The sequence below is a fragment of the Colletes gigas genome, unplaced genomic scaffold, assembly GCF_013123115.1.
Source record: "Colletes gigas isolate AHSC1104 unplaced genomic scaffold, ASM1312311v1 Colletes_gigas_Sc00012, whole genome shotgun sequence".
In the NCBI taxonomy this organism is placed as follows: Eukaryota; Metazoa; Arthropoda; class Insecta; order Hymenoptera; family Colletidae; genus Colletes; species Colletes gigas.
Window position 1 is genome coordinate 3588722 of NW_025106641.1, and position 21836 is coordinate 3610557.

General features: G+C 43.3%; 2 protein-coding genes and 1 long non-coding RNA gene across 10 annotated transcripts; 1 reads left to right on the forward strand and 2 right to left on the reverse strand.

Annotated features, from left to right (window-relative positions):
• Positions 1–1488: 1488 nt before the first annotated feature.
• On the reverse strand, positions 1489–13759 carry LOC122398711 (voltage-dependent calcium channel subunit alpha-2/delta-3). Of its 4 annotated transcripts, none has more exons than XM_043398823.1 (13): positions 13447–13759; positions 12574–12655; positions 10834–11099; positions 10281–10723; positions 8239–8558; positions 7710–7970; positions 7367–7495; positions 6255–6619; positions 5324–5528; positions 3508–4096; positions 3077–3432; positions 2491–2787; positions 1489–2281 (listed from the first exon to the last, which is right to left on the reverse strand). In XM_043398823.1, exons 1-13 carry the CDS (start codon positions 13527–13529, stop codon positions 1988–1990), a joined length of 3690 nt encoding a protein of 1229 aa, XP_043254758.1. In that variant the 5' UTR covers positions 13530–13759; the 3' UTR covers positions 1489–1987. The 4 variants fall into 4 exon arrangements, with proteins under 4 accessions (XP_043254758.1, XP_043254759.1, XP_043254761.1 ...); XM_043398824.1 differs by lacking the exon at positions 13447–13759 and adding an exon at positions 12737–12766; XM_043398826.1 differs by lacking the exon at positions 7367–7495.
• Positions 13760–15837: 2078 nt separating this feature from the next.
• Positions 15838–21516, forward strand: LOC122398806 (protein rolling stone-like). Of its 5 annotated transcripts, none has more exons than XM_043399015.1 (2): positions 15838–16139; positions 20102–21516. In XM_043399015.1, the coding sequence occupies exons 1-2, from the start codon at positions 16025–16027 to the stop codon at positions 20950–20952; spliced, it is 966 nt and encodes a 321-aa protein (XP_043254950.1). In that variant the 5' UTR covers positions 15838–16024; the 3' UTR covers positions 20953–21516. The 5 variants fall into 5 exon arrangements, 3 of the variants coding, with proteins under 3 accessions (XP_043254950.1, XP_043254951.1, XP_043254952.1); XM_043399016.1 differs by having other exon boundaries at positions 16050–16431; XR_006259222.1 differs by lacking the exon at positions 15838–16139 and adding an exon at positions 17577–17902 and having other exon boundaries at positions 20102–20218.
• LOC122398808 lies at positions 16441–17436 on the reverse strand. The gene is made up of 3 exons (XR_006259224.1): positions 17114–17436; positions 16990–17037; positions 16441–16899 (listed from the first exon to the last, which is right to left on the reverse strand). It is a non-coding gene; the product is annotated as an uncharacterized LOC122398808 (long non-coding RNA).
• Positions 21517–21836: the final 320 nt, after the last annotated feature.

Consider the following 21836-nt stretch of genomic DNA (forward strand, 5'->3'; position numbering starts at 1 on the left):
CATTCCGTCTGGCTTTATGTCCCTTTTTCCTTGGATGCGATCGATTTCCTCCCGGGTGTTTTTGGCCCGCGAATAAAGAACGGGGTTACAAACGTAAAAAGCTAACAAGGGAACTTTGGCAGCGCGAAAGATTCTATTTTTCTTTTTTTAAATTCTGCAGACTCATTGGGATCCTCGAGCGATGTTCCGAGCTATTTTAATCATCGACCACAATTCTATGCACGAGGGATGGTTTCACAGATGTGATAAATGGCTTGGCGCGTCTACATCTAACGCTATTGATTTTAACGTAACTATTATTATTTCTCAATTTAAATCTGCGCCCTACAATTATGGAATTTTTAAGCCTGGGAAAAATTTTAATAAGATTCTAGAGACCAAAATAAGAGGAAAATCAAGAATACCAATTCAAAAATTTCAAATCGTTCTGGAAAAATTATTTTCCGTTGCAGGGATGAATTGCAATCATTTTTGGTGAATAGACATACCCTCGAATTCCTAACCATTCTCGAAAAAAAAATTCGAGAAGGTACGAAACTTTTTGTCAAAATTAATAAATTTCAAATCGTTCTAAAAAAATTATTTTCATTTGCCGAGGTCAATTGCAATCACTTTTGGTCGATACACATACCCTCGAAATCCTACCCATTCTCTAGAAAAAAATTCGAGAAGGTGCGAAATTTTTCGATAAAATTAAAAAATTTCAAATCGTTCTAAAAAAATTATTGTCAGCTCCAGGAACTAATTACAATTACTTTTGGTCGATACACATACCCCTGAATTCCTACGCGTTTTCGAGAAAAAAATTCAAATAGGTGGACAAATTGCTGTTCTACAGCCGAAACTTTGAACGTTAATAACTTTTTAACAAAGCCTCCATCAACAAATTGGTATTCTTGATTTTCGTCGTATTTTGACCTCTAGAATACCCTGTATAAGGTGAACGAGTATTATCTATTACGTATAAGCTTGTATTCGAGGGTAAGATAGCCAAACGTTTACGAAAATACGCAATAAATCGGAAATAAGGTCAGACAAGACGGATGGTCGCATAAATATCTCTTTTATCATTTTTACGCGAACCATTCACCCTCGAAGTTACGCTCTATATCCCTGTGACTCATGCACACATTTCATTGAATCCCGATACACATTGGCAGAAATATTTCTAATTAAATTCTGTATACGCCCATTCTCTAGTAGAATAAACTTACATGTTTCCCGTACACTATAAATATGTCATAGTTGGGACACCCCCGCTTGTGAACGTGGTTTTATTCGATCGAACGTAAATTTTACATCGGATCCGCTCGTAACGCAAATATTTCAGAAGAAATTTACTTCCGTTTGCATACATTGCCAGGCGTAGAATTGTTTTTCTGCAACTTTTACAAGGGGCGGGATGAAGTTTGCCGCTGGAACGACCGACGTTTCGAGAACAATGCACCGAGAAAGAATGGAAGCTTGTCACCGTAGTGGGACGTGTCTCCCAGCAAAAGCGGCGAAAGTTTCGAACCATAAACAAGTCCAGGATCTACGTGGAACTTCTCAAGATTCCTCGCGGGTTACGTAGCGTAAATGAGGCGTTAAAGTGGATTGAAAAATACGTCCACTCTATTGAAATCGCGAATCGATCGAGTCGTTCGTTTAAAAAAATTGCTCTGTGTACGTAGAAACTGTACACATCAACGGCTCTTATCTTTATTCGGTAAACTGATAATATCTTGCAGGCGAATTCAAGCTGGATGGGACAGTAAAAAACCACGCTGCTCAAAACGATTAGGATCGGTGTTTGGCAAAGAGACCGAGCCTATAGAGTTCCAACGCTGATGAAAGTGCAACAAATTCTCCTGAAAAATGAAGAATAAAGGATAAGATAATTTGAACACTCGACCCTTTGACCTTGTCCCAATTGTTTTTAGCAGCGTATTCCTCGGAGTGTGCTTCTCGTCGTTAATCGAACGACTGATATTCTTCCCTTGGACAGTCATACGAGCGTACATAAAACTTTAGCAACAACAGTGTAAAACAGTAACAAAGACACGGCGAGTCCCGACGCGCCGCCGCACTCCTCGATCTCGTACTCCAGGGGATGCTCCGTGAAACAGCCCTCCAGTCGCCTCCTCTTAAGGTCGTTCAGCGGAATTTTATGGCACGGCGCGCTCTCGGTGCCGTTCGTATATTCCAGCGGCGAAATGATCACTGGCGTCACCTCTAATCTTTTATAACAGGTCGGGTACATCGCGTCTACGACCACCAGCAGCAAATTCGTGTGCGGCACCTGTTAATCATTCAATTCATCCCTTAACGCTGGATCAAACTATTCGGTTCTCCTGTAATAAATATTATAAAATAAAAATACATATAATTAATTTGTTGTTTCGATCTAAATCCTTCGCCATGACTCCTCCAACAGTATAGAAAATACTGTTACAACCGACTCGATGAGAACCGATCAGAATAGCTTTGTCGAAGGCAGTGAACACTGACCCTGCGCGCGTAAAACGGCCTTGAACAGTAGTCCGGCCGATTGTGAATGCCCTTGCCAGCGATTGTATAGTTCATCATGTAAAGGGTCCTCTTCTGGTCGCAGGGATAATGATGGAGATAGGGCTTCGGCGGCGGCGGCGGATCCGGGGCGTCCTCGTCGAAGTGAACTTTCGCCAGGCCGCCCGGCAAGTTGACGAACTGGGTCGTGAACCACGTCACGCGCAGCAGAAACCAGAGCAACAATTTCCAGACGTACATCAGAGGGTCCGTCAGAGTGCTGGCCGCATCCTCGATACGCTGTAACAGTTTCGTTTCCCGGTGAGAATGTTTTTGCGCGCCCGGAGCCCGGGGAACAACCCGTCCGTTTCCGTCCAAGTTTCCGATTTCGTTCCGCGAAACGTTTCCCGGGGATCCCCAAGTTCCCGCGACAAACTTTTTTCCCCCGAACCTCGCCCGTGAATTAGAAATACGCCTCGAGGCGAAACTGTCGACGTTAACTTTCGAGAATTTTAACGTTGCAATCTCACCGGCTGCTACAACGTACGCTATCGATCCTCTTTTAGTCGTGAGAAGTACGGACACTTACAACCTCCTCGCACCAGGCCTGGTAATCGTAAATCTCGACCGAGTTGAACAGGCCCTGGCCCACCATGGAGTTCATCACAGCGCCTTCCTGCGTTCCCATGAACTGGCCAGTGTTGTTGTGCGCCTCCGAGATCACCACGTAGCCGTTCTGATCGAGCAGGTAACAATCGATCCACACGTGGGCGCAGTTCATGGTCGTGTTGCTAGGACCACTCGTCAACTGAATGAATCTCTCATAAAGAGCCGTCATAGGCATTTGGAAGCCTATCACAGCCGCTGGTGCTGTTTTGCCGCCGTCTTTTGGAAATATTCCGATGGAGACCGTCACTATAGCGTCTGGACCAGCTTCCCACGGAACTGAAACAATTCTGATAGTCATTACATTCTTATAGTTCTAGTCCTATAGTCAATAAGCTACCTAGGACAGAGTACCTGTCACGGATATGCTGTTAGGGTCTAGAATATTCTGGAAAATGGCTCCCTTGTACCAAGGCTCGTTTACTGCCCTCCTGTGAAGGTCCCCGAAGACGATGTCGTCGTCTTCCTCGGGCAGCTTGTTCGTGTCCAGGTTGTGCCACCTGGTCAAGCCGCTCTGCGTAGCGACGAACCTCAAGAATATCCCGTAGAGCTCGGCCAAATGCCGTGCACGTACATCCTCCAATACAAACTCGTCGTCGAAGCTCGCGTTGGTAGCTTTTGCGTCGAAGATCAACAGCTGCATGAGCTCCCTGTTGCAGTAATAGTCGTCGTGGGATAACGTTTGTCTACCGCAATCGGGCACATGATCGTCGGTATCGTCGTCGCTGAAGTAGGACGCGTACTGCTCCGACCAGCGCCATTCCGGCTTGTTCAACAGATCCAGGAAGTGTCTGAGCTCTTCCTCCGGATTATCGAACTCGTGGCCCTCCAGATAGTGGTAACGACAGTACACCCAACCGGGATGCACGCGCCAGTTGTTGCCCAGGAAGAAGTCGGACACGTCTATGTTCATGTTCTGGTTTCTACGGATTTCGTCTCCCACCTTGACAACAAGCAATCGAAACATTGTCAATATTTTACAGATTTAAGCCTTCCTGTTACAATGTATAGTTAGTAATGTTTCAGTTCTAGCAGCACCTGTAACCTACCGTCGCGCAAAAGTAGGTTACAATCTGACAGGTTGAGTGCTTCCTTTGTAAGTTACAGAGATTCTAATACGACGTATCGTCTTCAAAGCTCCGCCAAAGAAGATCACTCGCCCCGTTTCTCATCATCGACTGGCCTCCGTCGGCACAAAACATCAATGGCCGCGAGGAATCTCGCGTCTTCGATCCTCCATCGAGGCTGCAAGTGACGGTCGATGTTTACATTCCACAAAGGAAGCACTCACCTAGTCCCCCACCTTCTATTTTAATATACCTTTGACCTTAACACCAGATTGCCCAAGGAAGTCATTTTGACTGCTTTTTAATTTCAATTAGAAAAACAATTATTTATATAGCTCAAAAACTAATTACTCGATCTTTATGAAACTTGGCATATATATTCTATAAATAATTGGCCTCGGCATGACGAGCTCCGATTTTTTTATTTTTTACTTAAAACCTTGTTAGTAACAATTGTTCATAATCAAAGATCCGGTTATTTTTTCGAACCTTCGCCATTTTTGCAATTTTGAAAATTTTAACAAAAGAAGAATGTCATGCTGAACGTTTTTGCATAAACTATTCTATTTTGATTTTTTTGTTTCACATCATTTTTGTGCATTACAGGATGCCATTTTCAAGCCACCATTGCACCATTGTTATTAACAATTAAAATTTATAAAAAATATTTTTCTTTACAGTATAACGTTAATAAATGATACTTCAAATTTTAAATGAATCTGTGCATTGGATTTTTAAAAAAAAATTCTTGAAAAACAGGTCATTTACATGAGGTTCCCCCCTTAAATTAACTAAAAATAGTTTAACAGGAGAACGGGTCTCCAAAGCTACTTCAAGGAAGATCCAACCGCCCAGTTTCTCATCATCGACAGGCACCAGTCGACAACAAAACGTCAATGGCCGCTTCTTCGATCCTTCATCGAGGCTGGAAAGCGACGGTCGATGTTTACCATGGTTACCCCTTCCCGGGGGTTTGCGTTTCAAAGTTTATGCAGCGTGCAATCTGGAGAACGCACTGTAGAGGCAGGATTACCTCGCCTTCCTGAAATTCTGGGACTCCGTAAACCCCGGGTGTGTACGCGCGATACCTAGCGCCGGATTACCTTGATCCAAGTCGTGCCGTAGTTGGGTATGGCGACCGCGAGACCGAAAGGCGTACCAGGCAGGGGCGCGTAGAAGTAGTCACGTCTCTCCAGAGTCACCCGCCGGTTATTGTCGTAATGCAATTTCACGGGAACTCCTTTCGTGCTGCCCCTTTTGTGATCCACCAGCGCGGCGCGTAGCTCGAGGATCTCCGGCCCGGGGTTCCTGCGCTCGTTTTTAATAAAAACTCTTCTTAACCCTCCGCCATCGCCCGGACGTAATATCACCGCGCCTCTTAGTTCTTTTACAAGTTGCCGGTACTTTCAGAATTTATCACAAAAAACTTTCGTCGCGCCCCCCCCCCGGAGACCCACGGAGGGTGGTACAGTTGGCGGAGGAGAGTACAGGACTAGGCACTTTAGACAGATCATTCGAACGGGCTCGTTTACTTTTCACGGTAGAGATTTTTATCGGAACTCGTTCTTTTATAGGCGCGATGATAAACTTGTTAATGGAATCGCCTTTCATCCAATCGCGTCACGGGGAAACTGATAATCTCGCTACAAAGTGAACCAGCTGCTCTTTATATTTTCTTGACCCTTTTACCTTCGAGAAAGGTACCGGTATCAGAGATGATAAATGAATTATTCAGGTGGCCTGTTTTGAGTGTCTCGCCCTGTACAGCTAGGCTCCCGAGGAACGCTCGAGTGGTTTGTCAAGTGATACCCTCGTGTACGGTCGCAAGGTCGTGCTTAATGGATCCGTGTTAAGATCACTTTTAATTCTCATCGCGGGACTGTGTCCTTTTCTGTTCAAGTACGCGTGCATATAGAAAAATAATAGTTTGTAAAGAATCGAAGAGGCTGCAGCGAACGTCGCGAAGAGACGATTGCAACAACAGCAGATTCGCCTTGTCGTTCGTCGAGAGTCTGCTCTTTTCGTTTAAATTACCTAGGTCCAAGACCGTCGTTCAGAATCTCGACTTCCGTTAGGTCGATGCTGTTGTAATTCAGTTTGAGCCTGCCTCTGTAGACAGGCCTGAGGTCCGGGTGTAGTACCACGTATCCGTTGTTGGAGACGATGAAGGCGTAGCCGTTTACACCGAGCTTGTACGGCAACGTGAGCTTCCGGATGTCGTCGATTGGTACATCAGTGCCTGCCACGCCCAACAAATGCGCGATTCTCGTTTGGTTGTTGCGATTGTTCCCCTTACGGTCGAACACCGGCGTGCTGACCGACGTGAGGAGTCTGTACTCCTGCCAGGCGGTGGTATTCAGCGTGGACGGGTCCTGTCGAACGTCCTCGTCCTTGTGGAGCTGTTGCAACGAGAACAGAGTCAGTAACGAACCCCTGGGAGTCTTTCTTACTCGAGGAACTGCAAGAGTCTATCGTCTAACTATCGCTAGGCCAGTGTTAAAGCCACACTCGCATTAAAAAAAAAAAACAGGACAATGGTATTCGACATTAATAATGCAGCGAGGACATTACAAAGTCTAAGGAGCCGCTGGAAACTTCTTGGACGTCGTGCTGTCCCATTTACTATTCTCCAAAACTGACTTTTGGTAAGACCATCGACTTTTGCTGTCGAACACTTGTTGCATGCAACGAATTATGAAATCTACAAAGGCTCCTTTAACTATAGTTTACATGGAAATCGCTGCTCTCTATTGATTTAAACTTAACGCTAATTCTACTGGAAAAATAGGCGGGGATACAAAAATTGGAGTCCATTTGGCGATGGACTAACAAAAACCTGCGTCTAAAAAATGACGAAGAAAGTCCACGATCAGGATTGAGGCAGGGACTGTTCGAATAATTTTTTAATATATTATTATTCGAATAATTTATGTATTTAAAGTCGACGAATAATCCCAAGTCCTGATCGGGACTAGCTTCGAGTGCTAATCGTATTTTGCAGAGTTTGCCTAGATTTGTCTATCGTGTGCAACTTGTGCATAGCCAGCCAAAACGTCGCCAAGGTAAACAGCGCATTGTAAACGGCAAAATGGATCTGAAGCTACAAGGGTTTGATTGTTGCTTGGTTGCTTTCGCTAGCTTTGAACCTGTTGTATGTAGATTTCGTCCTCATTTATTCGCACGCCCAGACGTTTCCCTTTCAGATGTTTCTGAAGCCGGGATTTCTGCTCCGCGTGGCGCATCACCTGCCACAGCCAGGTGGCGAGTGCGGGATTCTAATGGAACGTGAATTAGAATGTTTACAGTACCGAGGCCACTCGAGCTACTAATTAACAGCTACCTGGTATAGGGTTTACATTCGTTGATTTTACTATATATCACGATAAACGTAGCCTCGTTAGTGTGAATGTTTTGGACACCGTAAAATCGTACACCATTTAATTTCATACAATGTTTGGTTCCAACAGTGTACAGTAAGAATCATCTCACCGTGATGTCCGCGTAAGCGTGAGTCCACACGACAGGATGAACAACGTCCTGGAGGACCATCGGCCTCGCGACCACTGGTATGTATTTTAGCACCTGTTCCCGAACCTCCTCTTGCGTGTGAACGTGCGTGTAATAACCGCGATTGAGGCACGCCATCCATTGTATCTCGCGTACCTTTGTCACTTCTTTGCCCAGAAGATAGGTGAACACTCGTACAGGTATGTGAGTATAGTTGTCCTGCCAATTCCACGTTTTGAACACCTAAACAAAATAATTATCCTGAGGATCATTTGCTCCATTTACTGGGAACGTAAAATGTGTTCTAGAGGGGTTTGGAAAACGCTGAGCAGTACCGTATTGGCGATCAATTCCAATTGGTCGCTCTATACAGACAAATCTCATTACTTTATACTCTAACTAAAGGATGGTTCATTCTCGGAAGGATTCTTTCTTCTTATTAGCAATCTGCTCTCCTCTTCCGACCTTTCTCAGAACCGAAAGCAAACCAGAGAAATTAAGTGGGCCGTACCTCGGTCAGGTTTCCAGGAACACCGTCCGTCACGAGCATGATTAGCTGATTACACGAGTTCTCCGCGTCGCACCCACGCGTTTCCCTGTAATTCCTCAAAAGGTCGAACGCTCTATTGAAAGCTTCGGTCAAATTAGCGAGACCCTCCGTTTTCACTGTTATTATCGCTTTCTTGAACGTGTCCACGTTCTCCGGCGTGGCCTGGATCAGCATGTCCTTGAAGCAGTCCACCACCTCGTAAGTCTCGTTCGAGTAGCTCAACACGGTCACGAAGTCGTTGTTCGACAGGGTGTCCAGAATCATGTTCACCGTTGTCCTGGCTAAACAAGTCATGTAATTTCATAAATCTTCTGTTCTAACAGAGACTTTTATATAAATCAAATGGTACTTAAAATGCTTTCTAATAGCTTGTGTATTAATACAATACCAAAGGAACAGATAGTAATAATTTCTTGTAATTTCATAAATCTTCTACTCTAACAGAGACTTTGATGTAAATCAAATGGTACTTAAAATGCTTTCTAATAGCTTATGTGGTTTTGTGTAATACAAAACCAAAGGAACGGATATTAAAAATTTCTTTTGCTACTTAAGACTAAGAGGAGGTAAAGAAGGAAACGACATCGAGACGCTCGTATTTATAACGCGTCGAGAGACGAGATTCCATTAGTGGTTAACCAACAGTGCAGTTAACGATGTTATAGTAACGACGAGAAGATCACGATATCCGTGCGAAGGTGCAATTGCATCGACATACTATCCTCCCCCTAAACAATGCGCCCGTAACCTCAGGTTTGCGGTGCACTCCAAGTATGCATTACACAGCTTACAGGAGACGACCGCAAGCGTATTCCAACTGCGATTCTAACACAGCTTCCACGGATGCGTCGAATACACAGTCATAAGTTTCGAGCTACCCAAGTAAATCAACTTGTACGAGATGAGCCAAAAGTTGCGTGGAAACTGGGGCGATTACGGTCGTTTCTACAAAAAAAAGAATGGTACAGGAAACTTCCATTTCGTCTAGTTATTGATTTGCTATCGTCTCGAGAACCGGTCGCATCCTACGCAGAATCAACAGCCCCATACTCAAATTTCACCGCATGTTCGAATTTTTTTCTCGAAAGTGCGCAGGATTTCGTTGGTATGTCTATCGGCCAAAAATGATTATAATTGATCCCTGCAACAGGAAATAATTTTTTTAGAACGATTTAAAATTTTTTTTTCCCCGAAAAATTTCACTCCTACTCGAATTTTTTTCTAGAAAGTGGGTAGGATTTCGGGGGTATGCCTATTCACCAAAAATGATTATAATTAGCCCCTGTAACCAAAAATAATTTTTTTAGAACGATTTGAAATTTTTTAATTTTGACGAAAAATTGGTCCACCTACTCGAATTTTTTTCTCGAAAATGGGTAGGATTTTTAGGGTATGTCTATTCACCAAAAATAATTATAATTAGCCCCTGTAACCAAAAATAATTTTTTTAGAACGATTTGAAATTTTTTAATTTTGACGAAAAATTGGTCCACGTACTCGAATTTTTTTCTCGAAAATGCGCAGGATTTCGGGGATATGTCTATTCACGAAAAATTATTGTAATCGCCTCCAGCAACTAAAAATATTTTTTTCAAAACGATTTGAAATGTTTTAATTTTGTCGAAAAATTGGTCCATCTATTCGAATTTTTTTCTCGAAAATGGGTAGGATTTCGAGGGTATGTCTATTCACCTAAAATGATTGTAATCGACCCCCGCAGCTAAAAATATTTTTTCCAGAACGATTTGAAATTTTTTGTTTTCGCCGAAAAATTAAGGCACCTACCCCCTATCGATTTTTCTTAAAAAATAGTTTTTCATTTTTAATCATTTTATTTGATGCCCTATAGAAGAATTGTCTAATACTTTATTGTAGATACCTACGAGCACTGCTTCGGGGAAAAATTTCATTGAAATCTATTCATTATTGTGGGAGTTATGGCCGTTTGAAAATTGCCTATGGAAATTAATAATATCCGATCAAGGATCGGAGATATTGTTCACCGATTGTCTTTCCCATGCCCGTCATGCTGCCGCTGGTGTCCATCAGGATCACCATGTCCTTGCTGCAGGTAGCAGCCTCGATAAACCAGCTCCGTACTCGACAGTCGTAAATATCTGGCCTTTCCTCGCCGTCGTCGATCTCCTCCTCCTTCTCGCCGTCCCCGTCCTCCTGTTCCTCGTCCTCGTTCATCATAGGATCCGTTCTCCACTGCATGGCGGGATACTGTCTCAGCATTCCGGATACCGAGCCGAAGTACTGCCACGACAGAGCCGGGTCCGATTCGTAATTCTGCTGGAAAATCTCGTCGAGGATCTCCGTCTTCTTGATGTCCTCCAGGACCGCGGGCCTCAGATCGTAGACGTTCGTCGGTATATGCACCGACGAGAAGCTCGTGTTCACCGGTATGTTATAGAAATGCGAGTCTGGCTTTAATTCCATCCCTCTACGGACAAGTTTAACGTTTAAATCATTCAAGAACTAACAAACTAACGCTATATAATATTTAAAATAGCAACAGAACAATTTAGCGTAACAGGTTCGAAGGATCGAGACCTGTAAATGCCGGAATTTTGCTCCATGTTCTCCGGAAGTTCCGGTGTCTCGTTCCGGTTGATCACGGGACTGTACTTCCCCGAAACGTAAGTAAAGTTCCCGTCGTCGTCGTCGATCCAATTCTCCGAGCTCTTCTCGGCCTCTATCCGGATGCAGGTCACCGCGTCCATCTTCCTCCTCAGCATCCTGCCGACGTTCTCGCTGATTATGCTCACCAATTTGTCCCCGGACTTGTCCTCCACCCGGGTATTCATCGCTTTGTATTTCTGGAATTCATCGAGGGGTACGGTTACGCCGGGGTTCTGCCTTCTGACCTGGATTCTACCGCTTTTTTCCTCCGTTTCGCCGGCAACGAACGTGTTATTAATTTCTTGCCCACGAAATCGTCGCGTTTTTCGGTCCCGACCGTCCAGCCGAGCCTTCCCAACGCGTTATTCGTTAACCGTTTTAGTGGCGAGCTAAAGACCCACCGCCGCCATGTTTGCAATAAAATCGTGCATATTTTGACTATCTCAAGTTTCGAATATTTTCGCGACGCGGCGTATTTATTTTCGGACGAACGTAATACGGACATGTCAGCTGGCTCCTCACCCTTCGCCTAGCCTAACCTCCACCTGGGCACCGCGAACGCAGCAGCTGCGTTTTCGCCTGGTAATGCCGCATTCTTTCGTTAAAAGGGCGAAACTGTTTGTCGAACGGTGCTCGCGGCGTTGCAGGATAGGGCAACGTTCCATGGTTGCTTTTGCGTTGGCCGATTTTACCACTTGGCCTTGCGAAATATGCTTGCTGCATTCTTATATCGTTTCTGGCTCGAAAGATACGCAAAAATGTCGCTGGATTCCTTAATTCGGCCCACGCGGTGCTCGATTTCGGACGTCCAATGGGGGTAACGGCCTATTGTGTTACAAATCTTGGCTCGCTTCTATTAATAACGACACCCACCAGGTGTCCACGAGGACGCGGAATGCAGCGTCATTGCATTACCGTGAAATATCGATTTCGAGGATCGTTAACGTTGATGGGAAACTGGCAAGATTCGTCGCGACCGCGTGACAGAATGCACGTTGCGAAAATTTCGTGAAAGTAAGCTCAACAAGTGAAACAATGGTGTTGCAGGCAACAAACACGTTTCGATATTGTAAATGTACCACAGGCGGCATCTGTGCACGAAAGCTGAGCTTTAAAGCTCCTCTACACTCCCCGAACGCCGGGTCACACGTAATTCCAATCCTCGACAAACAATTCTAATCAAACAAAACTCGTAATCGTTCCTGCATCGGTACTGAACTGCCCCGACAATTAATTACACGAAAATTATCAACGAAGACGTCGTTATCTCCGAAGGTAGGGTTCGACGTATCGATTTATCATAGGTCGATACGTCCTAGCGTCGTGGACCTTTATCGCGCGACTTTTTCTTAACAATTTCTTCGGTTTTCTATTTATCTATCGGGTTAGCCATTTATCAATTTTTCTTACGCCCTTATCGACGCGATTGCTTTTTCTTTCTTTACCGTTTATCTGGTCTTCTTCTCTTCCTCTGCTCCGTTACCCCTTTCGCTTTGTTAATTGTGATTGACAATAATCACGCACGAGGGGGTAACGAAATCGTCGCGGCGATCAGCCGATAACGGTAGAGGTAGGAAGGGGGGGTGGGGGTAAAAGGGAGAACACGCGATCATGCGTGTATTCTTTGATGTATTGTACTCGCTTGCTCGCGCAAACTATAATTGTACTTACGCTTAATAGTTCGTCCGGTCTCGCCACCTTCTCCGCGAGTTCCCATAATTCGGCGCCCAAGGTCTCTGCCCATCGCGTCATTCTGCAAAAAGAAAGAACGTTCAGTCATGATTAGACGCGCTGCACGGTTCAGAAATTACTAGAATTCCGTTTCATTACCGACCGGACCGAATGGTTACGGATCACGGCACGGAACGTGTTAATCGATCGCTAAAAGCTCCGCAAACGCGATCGTCAAGTTGGCAACATTCCATTCGAAACTAAATCAGTAAACAAAAACAACATCTGCTTCGAATTTTACGATCGAGTCCTGCTGGAACTGCTTTGGTGCAGTTCCATGTATTCGGAATCATTAATTTGACACGCGTGCAACTCGTAAATAAATAACCATCGACATTGTTCCCTGCAACATCCAGTCAGCCGTTCAACGACTGAATATAAATGCATATTCCTATACATTTTTTTTCATACGGTTCTTTGCGTTGTAACTTTATTACACGTATCGTCATCGTATCTCGATACCGAGAGGCGAGCTAACCTAATCGTCCGAACTGTTACGTATCAGCTTAAACGAAACTTCGCAGACGAGCGAAAACGTTTGACTCCCGTTTATCGTTCGTGCGGATACCGGATAGTCGGCTGAGATATTCGACAAGAATATCGTGTTTCGTACTCGACGTGCGAAACATGATCTTGGCCGGTAAATATCTAATACGTTGTCAGACGGTTATATCCTGCGTATAATATTTCGAGATGCGCGTTTGTCGAATCGTGCGCCGTAATCAGCTTAAACTTACTCACGAGTAATTTCTATTCCCCGTTAACGACAACGCCAATTATTAATAGGCTTTAAAAACGACAACGTTTACTCACACGCGTGTGTCTCTGACGAGGCAGCCGGCGCTGTGAAGACAGACGACGAGAACTAACCAACTGCAACCGATCGCCGTCTGCATTTTTTTCGTAATCAAGAATCACGTATTTGTCGCCAAGCCGCGGATAAGCTCTAGGGCGAGCCTCGGTGCATCACCTCATCCTGTCCACGAGCAGAAACCGGCAGCACGTCCACGTTTACCTTAGCGTTTCCAAGCCTCCTTGCTAGAGACCGGCTAGATGTCCCGATTATTTTTGGTACACGAACGGCGCGCCGTCTCGTAAACCGACGAACCACGAAACTCGGTCCACCGGCGCATCGTCTCTTCCGCGTGGTCCCGTGTATTTATAAAATTCTGGTCCTCGGCTAAAGGAGCCACCAGGCTTGTCTCGCGACGATCGATGGGTTTCGAACCATTTACAATCATTTTGCAAGTAATTTTACAAATAAAAAACGATTAACTTTCCTACAACTTGGGCCCCAGTGGCGAAAGTTTCTCGTGCAAAGTGTCGTATCTTTTGCTCAACCGAGCCGACGAACTCGATGGAGAAAGAGAATCGTTACAATAGGAGGAAGTGGTCGAAACTCGACAGACTCGACACTTCAAAGAGACGCCGCACAGTGGCTAATTCCATAGATCTAAGATGGACAAAATGAAACAAATTATATAAATTTATTTCATATACAGGGTGGTTAAAATTTTAATGGGAGATTCTAGACGACAAAATAAGACGAAAATCAAGAATACCAATTTGTTGATCGAGGTTTCGTTAGAAAGTTATTAACGTTCAAAGTTCCGGCTGTCGAACACCAAATTGTCCACCTATTTGAATTTTTTCCTCGAGAATGGTTAGGATTTCGGGGGTATGTCTATTCACCAAAAATGATTGCAATCGGTCCCCGCAACTGAAAATAATTTTTTTAGAACGATTCGAAATTTTTTAATTTTGTCGAAAAAATTCGTACCTTCTCGAATTTTTTTCTCGAGAATGGTTAGGATTTCGGAGGTATGTGTATCGACCAAAAGTGATTGCAATCGGCCCCCGCGACTGAAAATAATTTTTTTTAGAACGATTTGAAATTTTTTAATTTAATATTTTTATTCTTAATTCTTGATTTTTCCACTAAAATATTTCCCAGGGGTGGCCGAACACCCTGTATACTATACAATGTAAATAACAGAAATACCATGCCAGCAAAATTTAATGTCATTTATAACAAAATGTATTCTCGCGGTTAATCAGGAAAAGTGAAAATACTTTTTCGATTTGGTAGCAAACGCGTTAAATACGATACGTGCTGTACGCAGGTACACGTATTCCCTTTATTTTTCCGTGGACACGGTTAGTTTTACGCGAGGGTTGCGAAGGTGTCGACTGGCATCTCCACCGCGAAACCCTATACGAAAATCAATTAATAAAAGGAGACGATAAGGTTCGTACCGACTGCGGACCAGTTAAGTCTATCGCCCATGGAGGGTTTGTTAATTCCATTGCAAGATAATCGCATAGACTCACGCCACCGTTTCGAACATTTTTGTTCACGCACGTGGTCACCTACGCGCTCTCAGAATTCAGCATCAAGCCCCCATTGACTAATATAATAACATCACGCGTTGCTCCATTCATTAACGCGCTGCGAATCGGATCTTTTATTCGCTCACTGTACCGAGCCTTTGTCTTCGAGCGAACTATTGTGCAATAATGTTCGTTCGTGTCGACGACAGTACTCTAACGCGTTATTATAGACTTTGACGTTACAACTAGACAGTAGAATAGCGAACGACACTGTTTACAACTGTGTAAAATAAATAGCCACTATCAGCAATTAGAAAAGTGGTCTCATACTATTTTTAGAAAGATAACGCGAAAATACAGGAAGTAAAATTGCATACATTGCGCTAGAAATTTCAAATCGTTCTGAAAAAATTCTATTTAAATGCAGGGGTCAATTACAATCATTTTTGGTGAATAGATGTACCCCCGAAATCCTACGCAGTTTCGAGAAAAAAATTCGAGAATGTGTGAAATTTTTCGATGAAATTAAAAAATTTCAAATCGTTCTGGAAAAATTCTTTTTGGTTGCACGGGTCAATTACAATAATTTTTGGTGAATAGACATACCCTCGAAATCCTAACTATTCTCGAGAAAAAAATTCTTTACCGAAAATATACTGTGTGGCTGGAAAAGTTTCTACAATTTTTTAACGAAGGCTTAGTCAAGAAATTGATATTCTTGATTTTCGTCTTATTTTGGCCTCCAGAATCTCCCATTAAAATTTTCCCAGGCCTGGTCGAACATTCTGTATACTTAACCACGATGGACGATTTGAGCCGCCGTATTCATTTTCTTTCTGCTAATCGAGCCGTTTGAACGTCGAAGGAGGTGATTTCAATTTCATTATCAGAACGTGTAGAAAATGTGTTTCGCGTGCGGACAGTGGCGTAGAAAACGGTGGGGAACCAGCTGGTGCACAGGGATTGATATTGATTCGAAGCACGCGGAGCCGGTGTTGCCGGGCAGTCACGGGCCAGGCTCACGTCGAACAGGATAATTCTTCTTCGAGCCGGGCTCGAAATGCCGCCCGATTACGAGGAAATCGAAGTTCGCGGCTTGTCAGAGAAGATCTCTTGCATCGACGGCCGGATCAAGGATCATCTGCGGTTCACGGCGGCCACCACCTCACCATGCGGTGTGTCTTGCGATCGTTAATCTCCATTTTTTTTTCTCCTTTAAATTCGCTTCCCGCGACGCGCAGAGCCGCCTCGTGCTCGGCTTCGCTCGGACTTCGAGCCGCGAGGGGATCCTCCTGAGTATCCGCCGCACGTGCTTGTCCTCCGTTTTGTGCTACGTCGAACAGTGTCGAGACAATTAATCCCGAGGAATCCTGGCCGTCGGAATGTTTCGGGAAGCTCGATGTCTGGTAGAAGAACAGGATGACGGATGTTCCTCGGTTCAAAGTTGCGTGACGTGTTGTGTCCATGGTTAGCGGACACTTTTTTTTTTTCCTCCGATTATATCGTTGGCTTATCGTCGATGTATACAAGATTTACATTGTCTGCCAACACGCATTTCCCATCGTCGGTATCGCTGCTTTTGACACACTCGAAGTCTCCTAACTGGTAAACGGATTTGAATAATTCAAAGTTTCGCGATACGTTGTGCCCGTCGTGGTGTATGCTTATACGTAAGCATACGAGAATTAAATTGGTCGTTGAACAGCGGTGGAAGGAAAATCTTGAAAATCACGCGTCAAAATATTTAGGGTGATCGACGTCTCTTGATAAATTCGAGTTTTGTGTGGCCAGTATTCCATCGAAAATCTAGGTAAAGTGTTTTGGGAAGTTCGATGCCCAGTAAAAAGGCTGATGGACGTTTCTCGAGTTAAAAATTGTGTGGCGTGTTTGTGGGTGCTTGTATACCGTTGGTTCATCGTTGAAAATCTTGAGAGCCTGGTGACAAAATATTTTGGGACATTTTCTTAATAGGAAGATCATTTTTTCAAAGTGCAAGCTCCTCGAGCTTTTAAGTCAATAATATACCTTATCTTCACACAGCGGATCCCTTTTCAATAACACAACAGCAACATTCTGAGAAAGGAGGATTAACATTTTTGGAATTGGACATATAGGAAGAACAGTTGAGAAAATAAATAGGATCATTTACCTCTCGTTGAGGGTTACGATTAGGTTTGCGTTAGGCATTATTTAAAATGGACTCCCGGCGTGGCTTTCTGTAAGAGCATTTCGGCAGTTAAACTTCTTCACCACCTGGTACAGTTACACGTTGTTACGTAGAAATGTTCCGCAGGTCCAACGGCGTCACGCCATGGCACACAAAAAGCGACCTTCTGTTCTTTTTGCGCGCGGCAGAAAAAGAAAGATCGGTATGCACACACGTACAACCGATGGACGCTCTGTGTCCTGACCTAGGCCAGGGGTGGGGAACCATTTTGCATCGAAAGGTCGCGTTTCGTTTTAGGGATTCCTCGTCGATCAATTCTGTAAAACTGCAACGAAATATTTTCCTATACATAAATCAATCGATGTCAAAGTTCGACTAAATAATTGTGGAGATTACAAAATCCGCTACGAACGGTATAATAAAAATTATAAAGTCGTTTCGACCGTTGGGTTCGACAAACGTGGCGCGTTCCGTAAAAGTGCACTGATCTCCGTGTTGTTCGGGAGGGGGCTGTTTATATGGATAGTCAAGGAAAGGGCGGAGGGAGGGATAGGATAATGCACAGATCGAATTGATTTCAGTCATGGCATAGGGTTTTCACCAGAAGACTGATCAGTATTGGATCAGGCGTGCTATGGTGCAGACAGATCGCGGTGCATCTGTTACCAGTGGGGCCAGACGGGATCGAGAAGGGATCGACGGACATATTGATCGCATCGCAGCCCTCGACGTCTCGAGCCAAGCTCCTATACTTTTCCTAACAACGATACGGTGTGTGGTGTGTTTACAACTCTCAAATTAAAAAAAAAACTAAAAATTGCAAAATCACGCGGTACATTTTCGATTTTTTTTTTTAACGATTCACTCGCCGTAGATCCGTGTAACTTGATTATATCGTCGAATAAATTATCGTGCAATAATATAAATTGTTTTTAGTATCGGAGTTAATGTATACAATTATAAATTATGCCAATCGCGTGTACCGTTGATAAGAAACGTATTAATGTGTCGTTTTTTAAGTTCTCTATTCTTCTCCGTTGTTCTTTGCGTTGGTTTTTTCAAGCATCGCGTTATCGCGGATAATTATCGATTCATCGTCGTACAGTTTACCTATTATCGAATTAGAGTGTGTAATACTATGCTCCTACGCCGTTCTCCGGTATCGCCATTTATTTTCAAACTGGAAACAATTGGCGCGTGAAAAAAAATGCAGCTTCGGACAAGTGTGTATATTTGTTCCTATGGAGGAACGGGGTTGGGCGGTGTCCGCTATCTGTGCTCACGAGAGCAAATCGGTAATGACGAAAAATTGTAATAAATTAACGGGTAATTGGTATTGGCCGATTGACCGCACTGTCACGATCTCTATGCGCGATGCGTGAGCCCGCAGCGCTGTCCGTGCGAACCTCGGCGCCCCGGGCCAACAAGGTTAATTAGTTCAAACTAACCTCCATCTGCGCCGGTGTGCATAGAATGCGATTAAAGATTTCACACCGCCGTTCCACCTCGATAAGTTTCAATCATGCCTCGAGTACATGGCGTAAGCCATTCCTCTCCTTTTCATTACAACTGTTACACTCTACAAACAGTGCGTTGCACTTGCACACACGTTTAATCGTTATCGTAAACACATACAACAGAGTATTTCGATTTCCTTCCGCTTGCTCCATCGTTTTCAAACACTCCGTGTATCGTTATAATTCTACTCGTCTGAAACTCCAGACGTATCAACGAAAAGTTAAAAGCGGGGATAACCGGTGTACTCTGAATCCTGTTATACAAATTGCTCGTTAGTTGTGTTCGTAAAACTGTACTGTAATTAAGAAAATATTGATAATTACTAAGAAGATTAATTCCTAGAAATCTTCGTTCGTAGATAAGCTTACGTGAAAAACGAGATTATTGAACTGATACGATTACCCTTTCGTGTTCTATGCATTTCCGGCATTGGTATCTTATCGCAAATTTGATAAAGTTTAAAGTAAACCGTAACTATTGCACCTGCACTTAGGTGAAAACGTGATTGCATTTAGTTTATAACGTTCTAATGCCTCGATCGGTATCGTTCGATCTTCGAATACATATTTGGGGATTCCTAAAAACTGTAAGTTTTCTGATGAACTTTGAATCATTCTGTTGATTTCCTGTTCATTCGTAAACCAAAACCAACGGACAGAATAATTGAACGAACGCTGTTCTTCGCGCTCGACGCGTAACCGTTTGACTGGAATCAATATGGCTGCATCCACGGCAGCGAAATAATGACACCGTAGAGGTTAGGTTTCCGCTTCTAGGGTGACGGTATTATTTCACTTATCTGGCTTCTGGCAAACATTCTCACGTACGAGATGGCGTCGACGTTGTATCGGAGCCTGTCGATTCTAAAACGACTTCTTTTCCTACTCGTACAATATTCGTCATGTAAGTGATACCGTAGCAAGCTGTTTCTTCGAAATTACCCGCCGAACGTATCGTTATTTTCCATCGACGTCACGCCTGTCATCGAACTATTTAAATACACATTTACCTCGTTATTCTGTAAATTCGAACAATTTCCTTTCCCACGAGAATTATACGATCGATCCGTGGTACTTACGTGACCGTAGTCGATTTTGAACTATCCAAAATATGTTGAGCGGGAAGCGTACCGGAAACGATGACCATACGTGTCTCCTTAACATGCGTAACAGGAAATTCAAATATCCGTAATTAGGCGGATAATTGTTCCTTATTAAGATAGTAGACGCGCTCGACGTATTATTATGTTAGATTACTCTGTAGAGGGAAATGTCGCGATGATCAGTTTAATATGATCGGTAATTGTTTGAAGGCTGTTCGTGTCAGAAACTTGCGAAGCTCTATTAAAAAAGTATTCGAACGACGCGTTACGGTGCAGCTGATACACCAGGTACAACAGTTTCTTTTTTATCGACATCGAACATCGTTAACGGTTACGATTTTAAATTGCAGGTCGTCGAGCGATGGTGAACAAACTCTGGTGCCAAGAGGTGGCGAGGAAATGGTTTTACAAAAAGGACGAACCGCCGCACCCACGACTGTTTTCCGAGCCGAAATGCCAGAAGCACGTAGCCACCTGGTACCTGCTCTACCGTTGGCTAATTTTCATGGCCTGGGCCTGCATCATCGTGTGTTCGATCTTCGAGTTCGGTAGCTACAATCCCATGGGCGCGTACGAGACATGGCCGATCTACTTGACCAACTGGGACTTGGTGATGGGCCTGTCTCAGGCCCTTCTCGGCGGTCTTCTTGTATCGAGAAGATGGAAACTGCAAAAGATACCAGACTTCAATCCATCTACGTTAACGTCAGGATTAACGGAGAAAGCTTATTGGTTCCTTTACGTAGTGACTACGAATATCGCGCTCGGCGTTACGATCACTTATTGGTGCAGCATTTACGATCCCAAAATCCATCGTTTGGATCCCCTAAATATCATGCTTCATGTATGTAACAGTATTCTAATGGTAATTGATTTCTGCGTAACGAATATACCGTTCAGATTGAGAAACATTTGGTGGTGTTTTACTATAATGTTCGGTTTCATCGTATTCTCGGTAATATATTATTTGGCCGGTGGTTTAGACAAGAACGGTTACCATTATATTTATAAGATCCTTGACTGGAAGAAACCAGTGCAAACTACGTTAGTGTGCATCGGCGAGACCCTATTTATAACCGTGTTATATTCCGTAGTATGCCTTCTAGAACATACCAAACATCGAGTCTACCTTAAAATCGGCATTAAATCGCTCGACGAGACACAGAATTCTGTTTCGGAAAAACGGGCCGACATTGTATAGAAATTCTAGACTATCTACTACGACGATGTACAGTTCCGAAGCAAATTATCGTTTGTATCGCTCTAAATCGTAGCTCTAAGTATTAATAGCGTATTTTCTTAGATAGCGTTCAATTTTCTATGATTAAACGATCGCGAATAGGGCCTAATCGAGAGAATAGAAGGGGATTTTCAATTTTATACTCATTCAACATATTTCTACCACGCTTTTATGCATACCTAGTTTCAGCCAAGAGTTGTTTCTTGGCGCCTTTGGTAGAAAGTGTTAATGAAGTTTATCCTAATAATAACCCAACTAATTTTCATATAATGGTTCCTTTACCGTGCATGGTATAACAAGCCACGCGCGAATAAACTTATAACGGTGCGTATACGTGCTCCAACGATACTGTTTCATTGATAATTTAGATGTTATAAAAAAAAAAAAAAATGAATGTAAAGTACAACGTATTAGATGGCAAAGATATAATTTTTTTAATACAAAAATATTTGTAATAAGAAAAAAAGTAACTATGCCGTTGTGTTAGGAAATTATTAAACTATCAAATTTAGCAAAACACGTGTAAATACGGAAAGACGCATGGATAAATTCTAGAAATCGATACGAATATCTGTTGAAAATAGAAAATGATGCGTAGCAAATTTGCCAGACGTATGCACGTGTACACGGTTTATAGATAGTAATTAATTTTAGTCCATTGTGTTTTACCATTGCATTCGATATCAATGTACGAAACACATTCTGAAATGAATTTTCTTTTTTTTTTCCCAAGTACAGACAACAGTTTTATTAAGTGTTGAAATCGAACTATCCCGGCACTAAGCGAAAATTCATCTTATATGAATGTGCAGCATATGTAAAACTATTTATATCATACAAAAAGT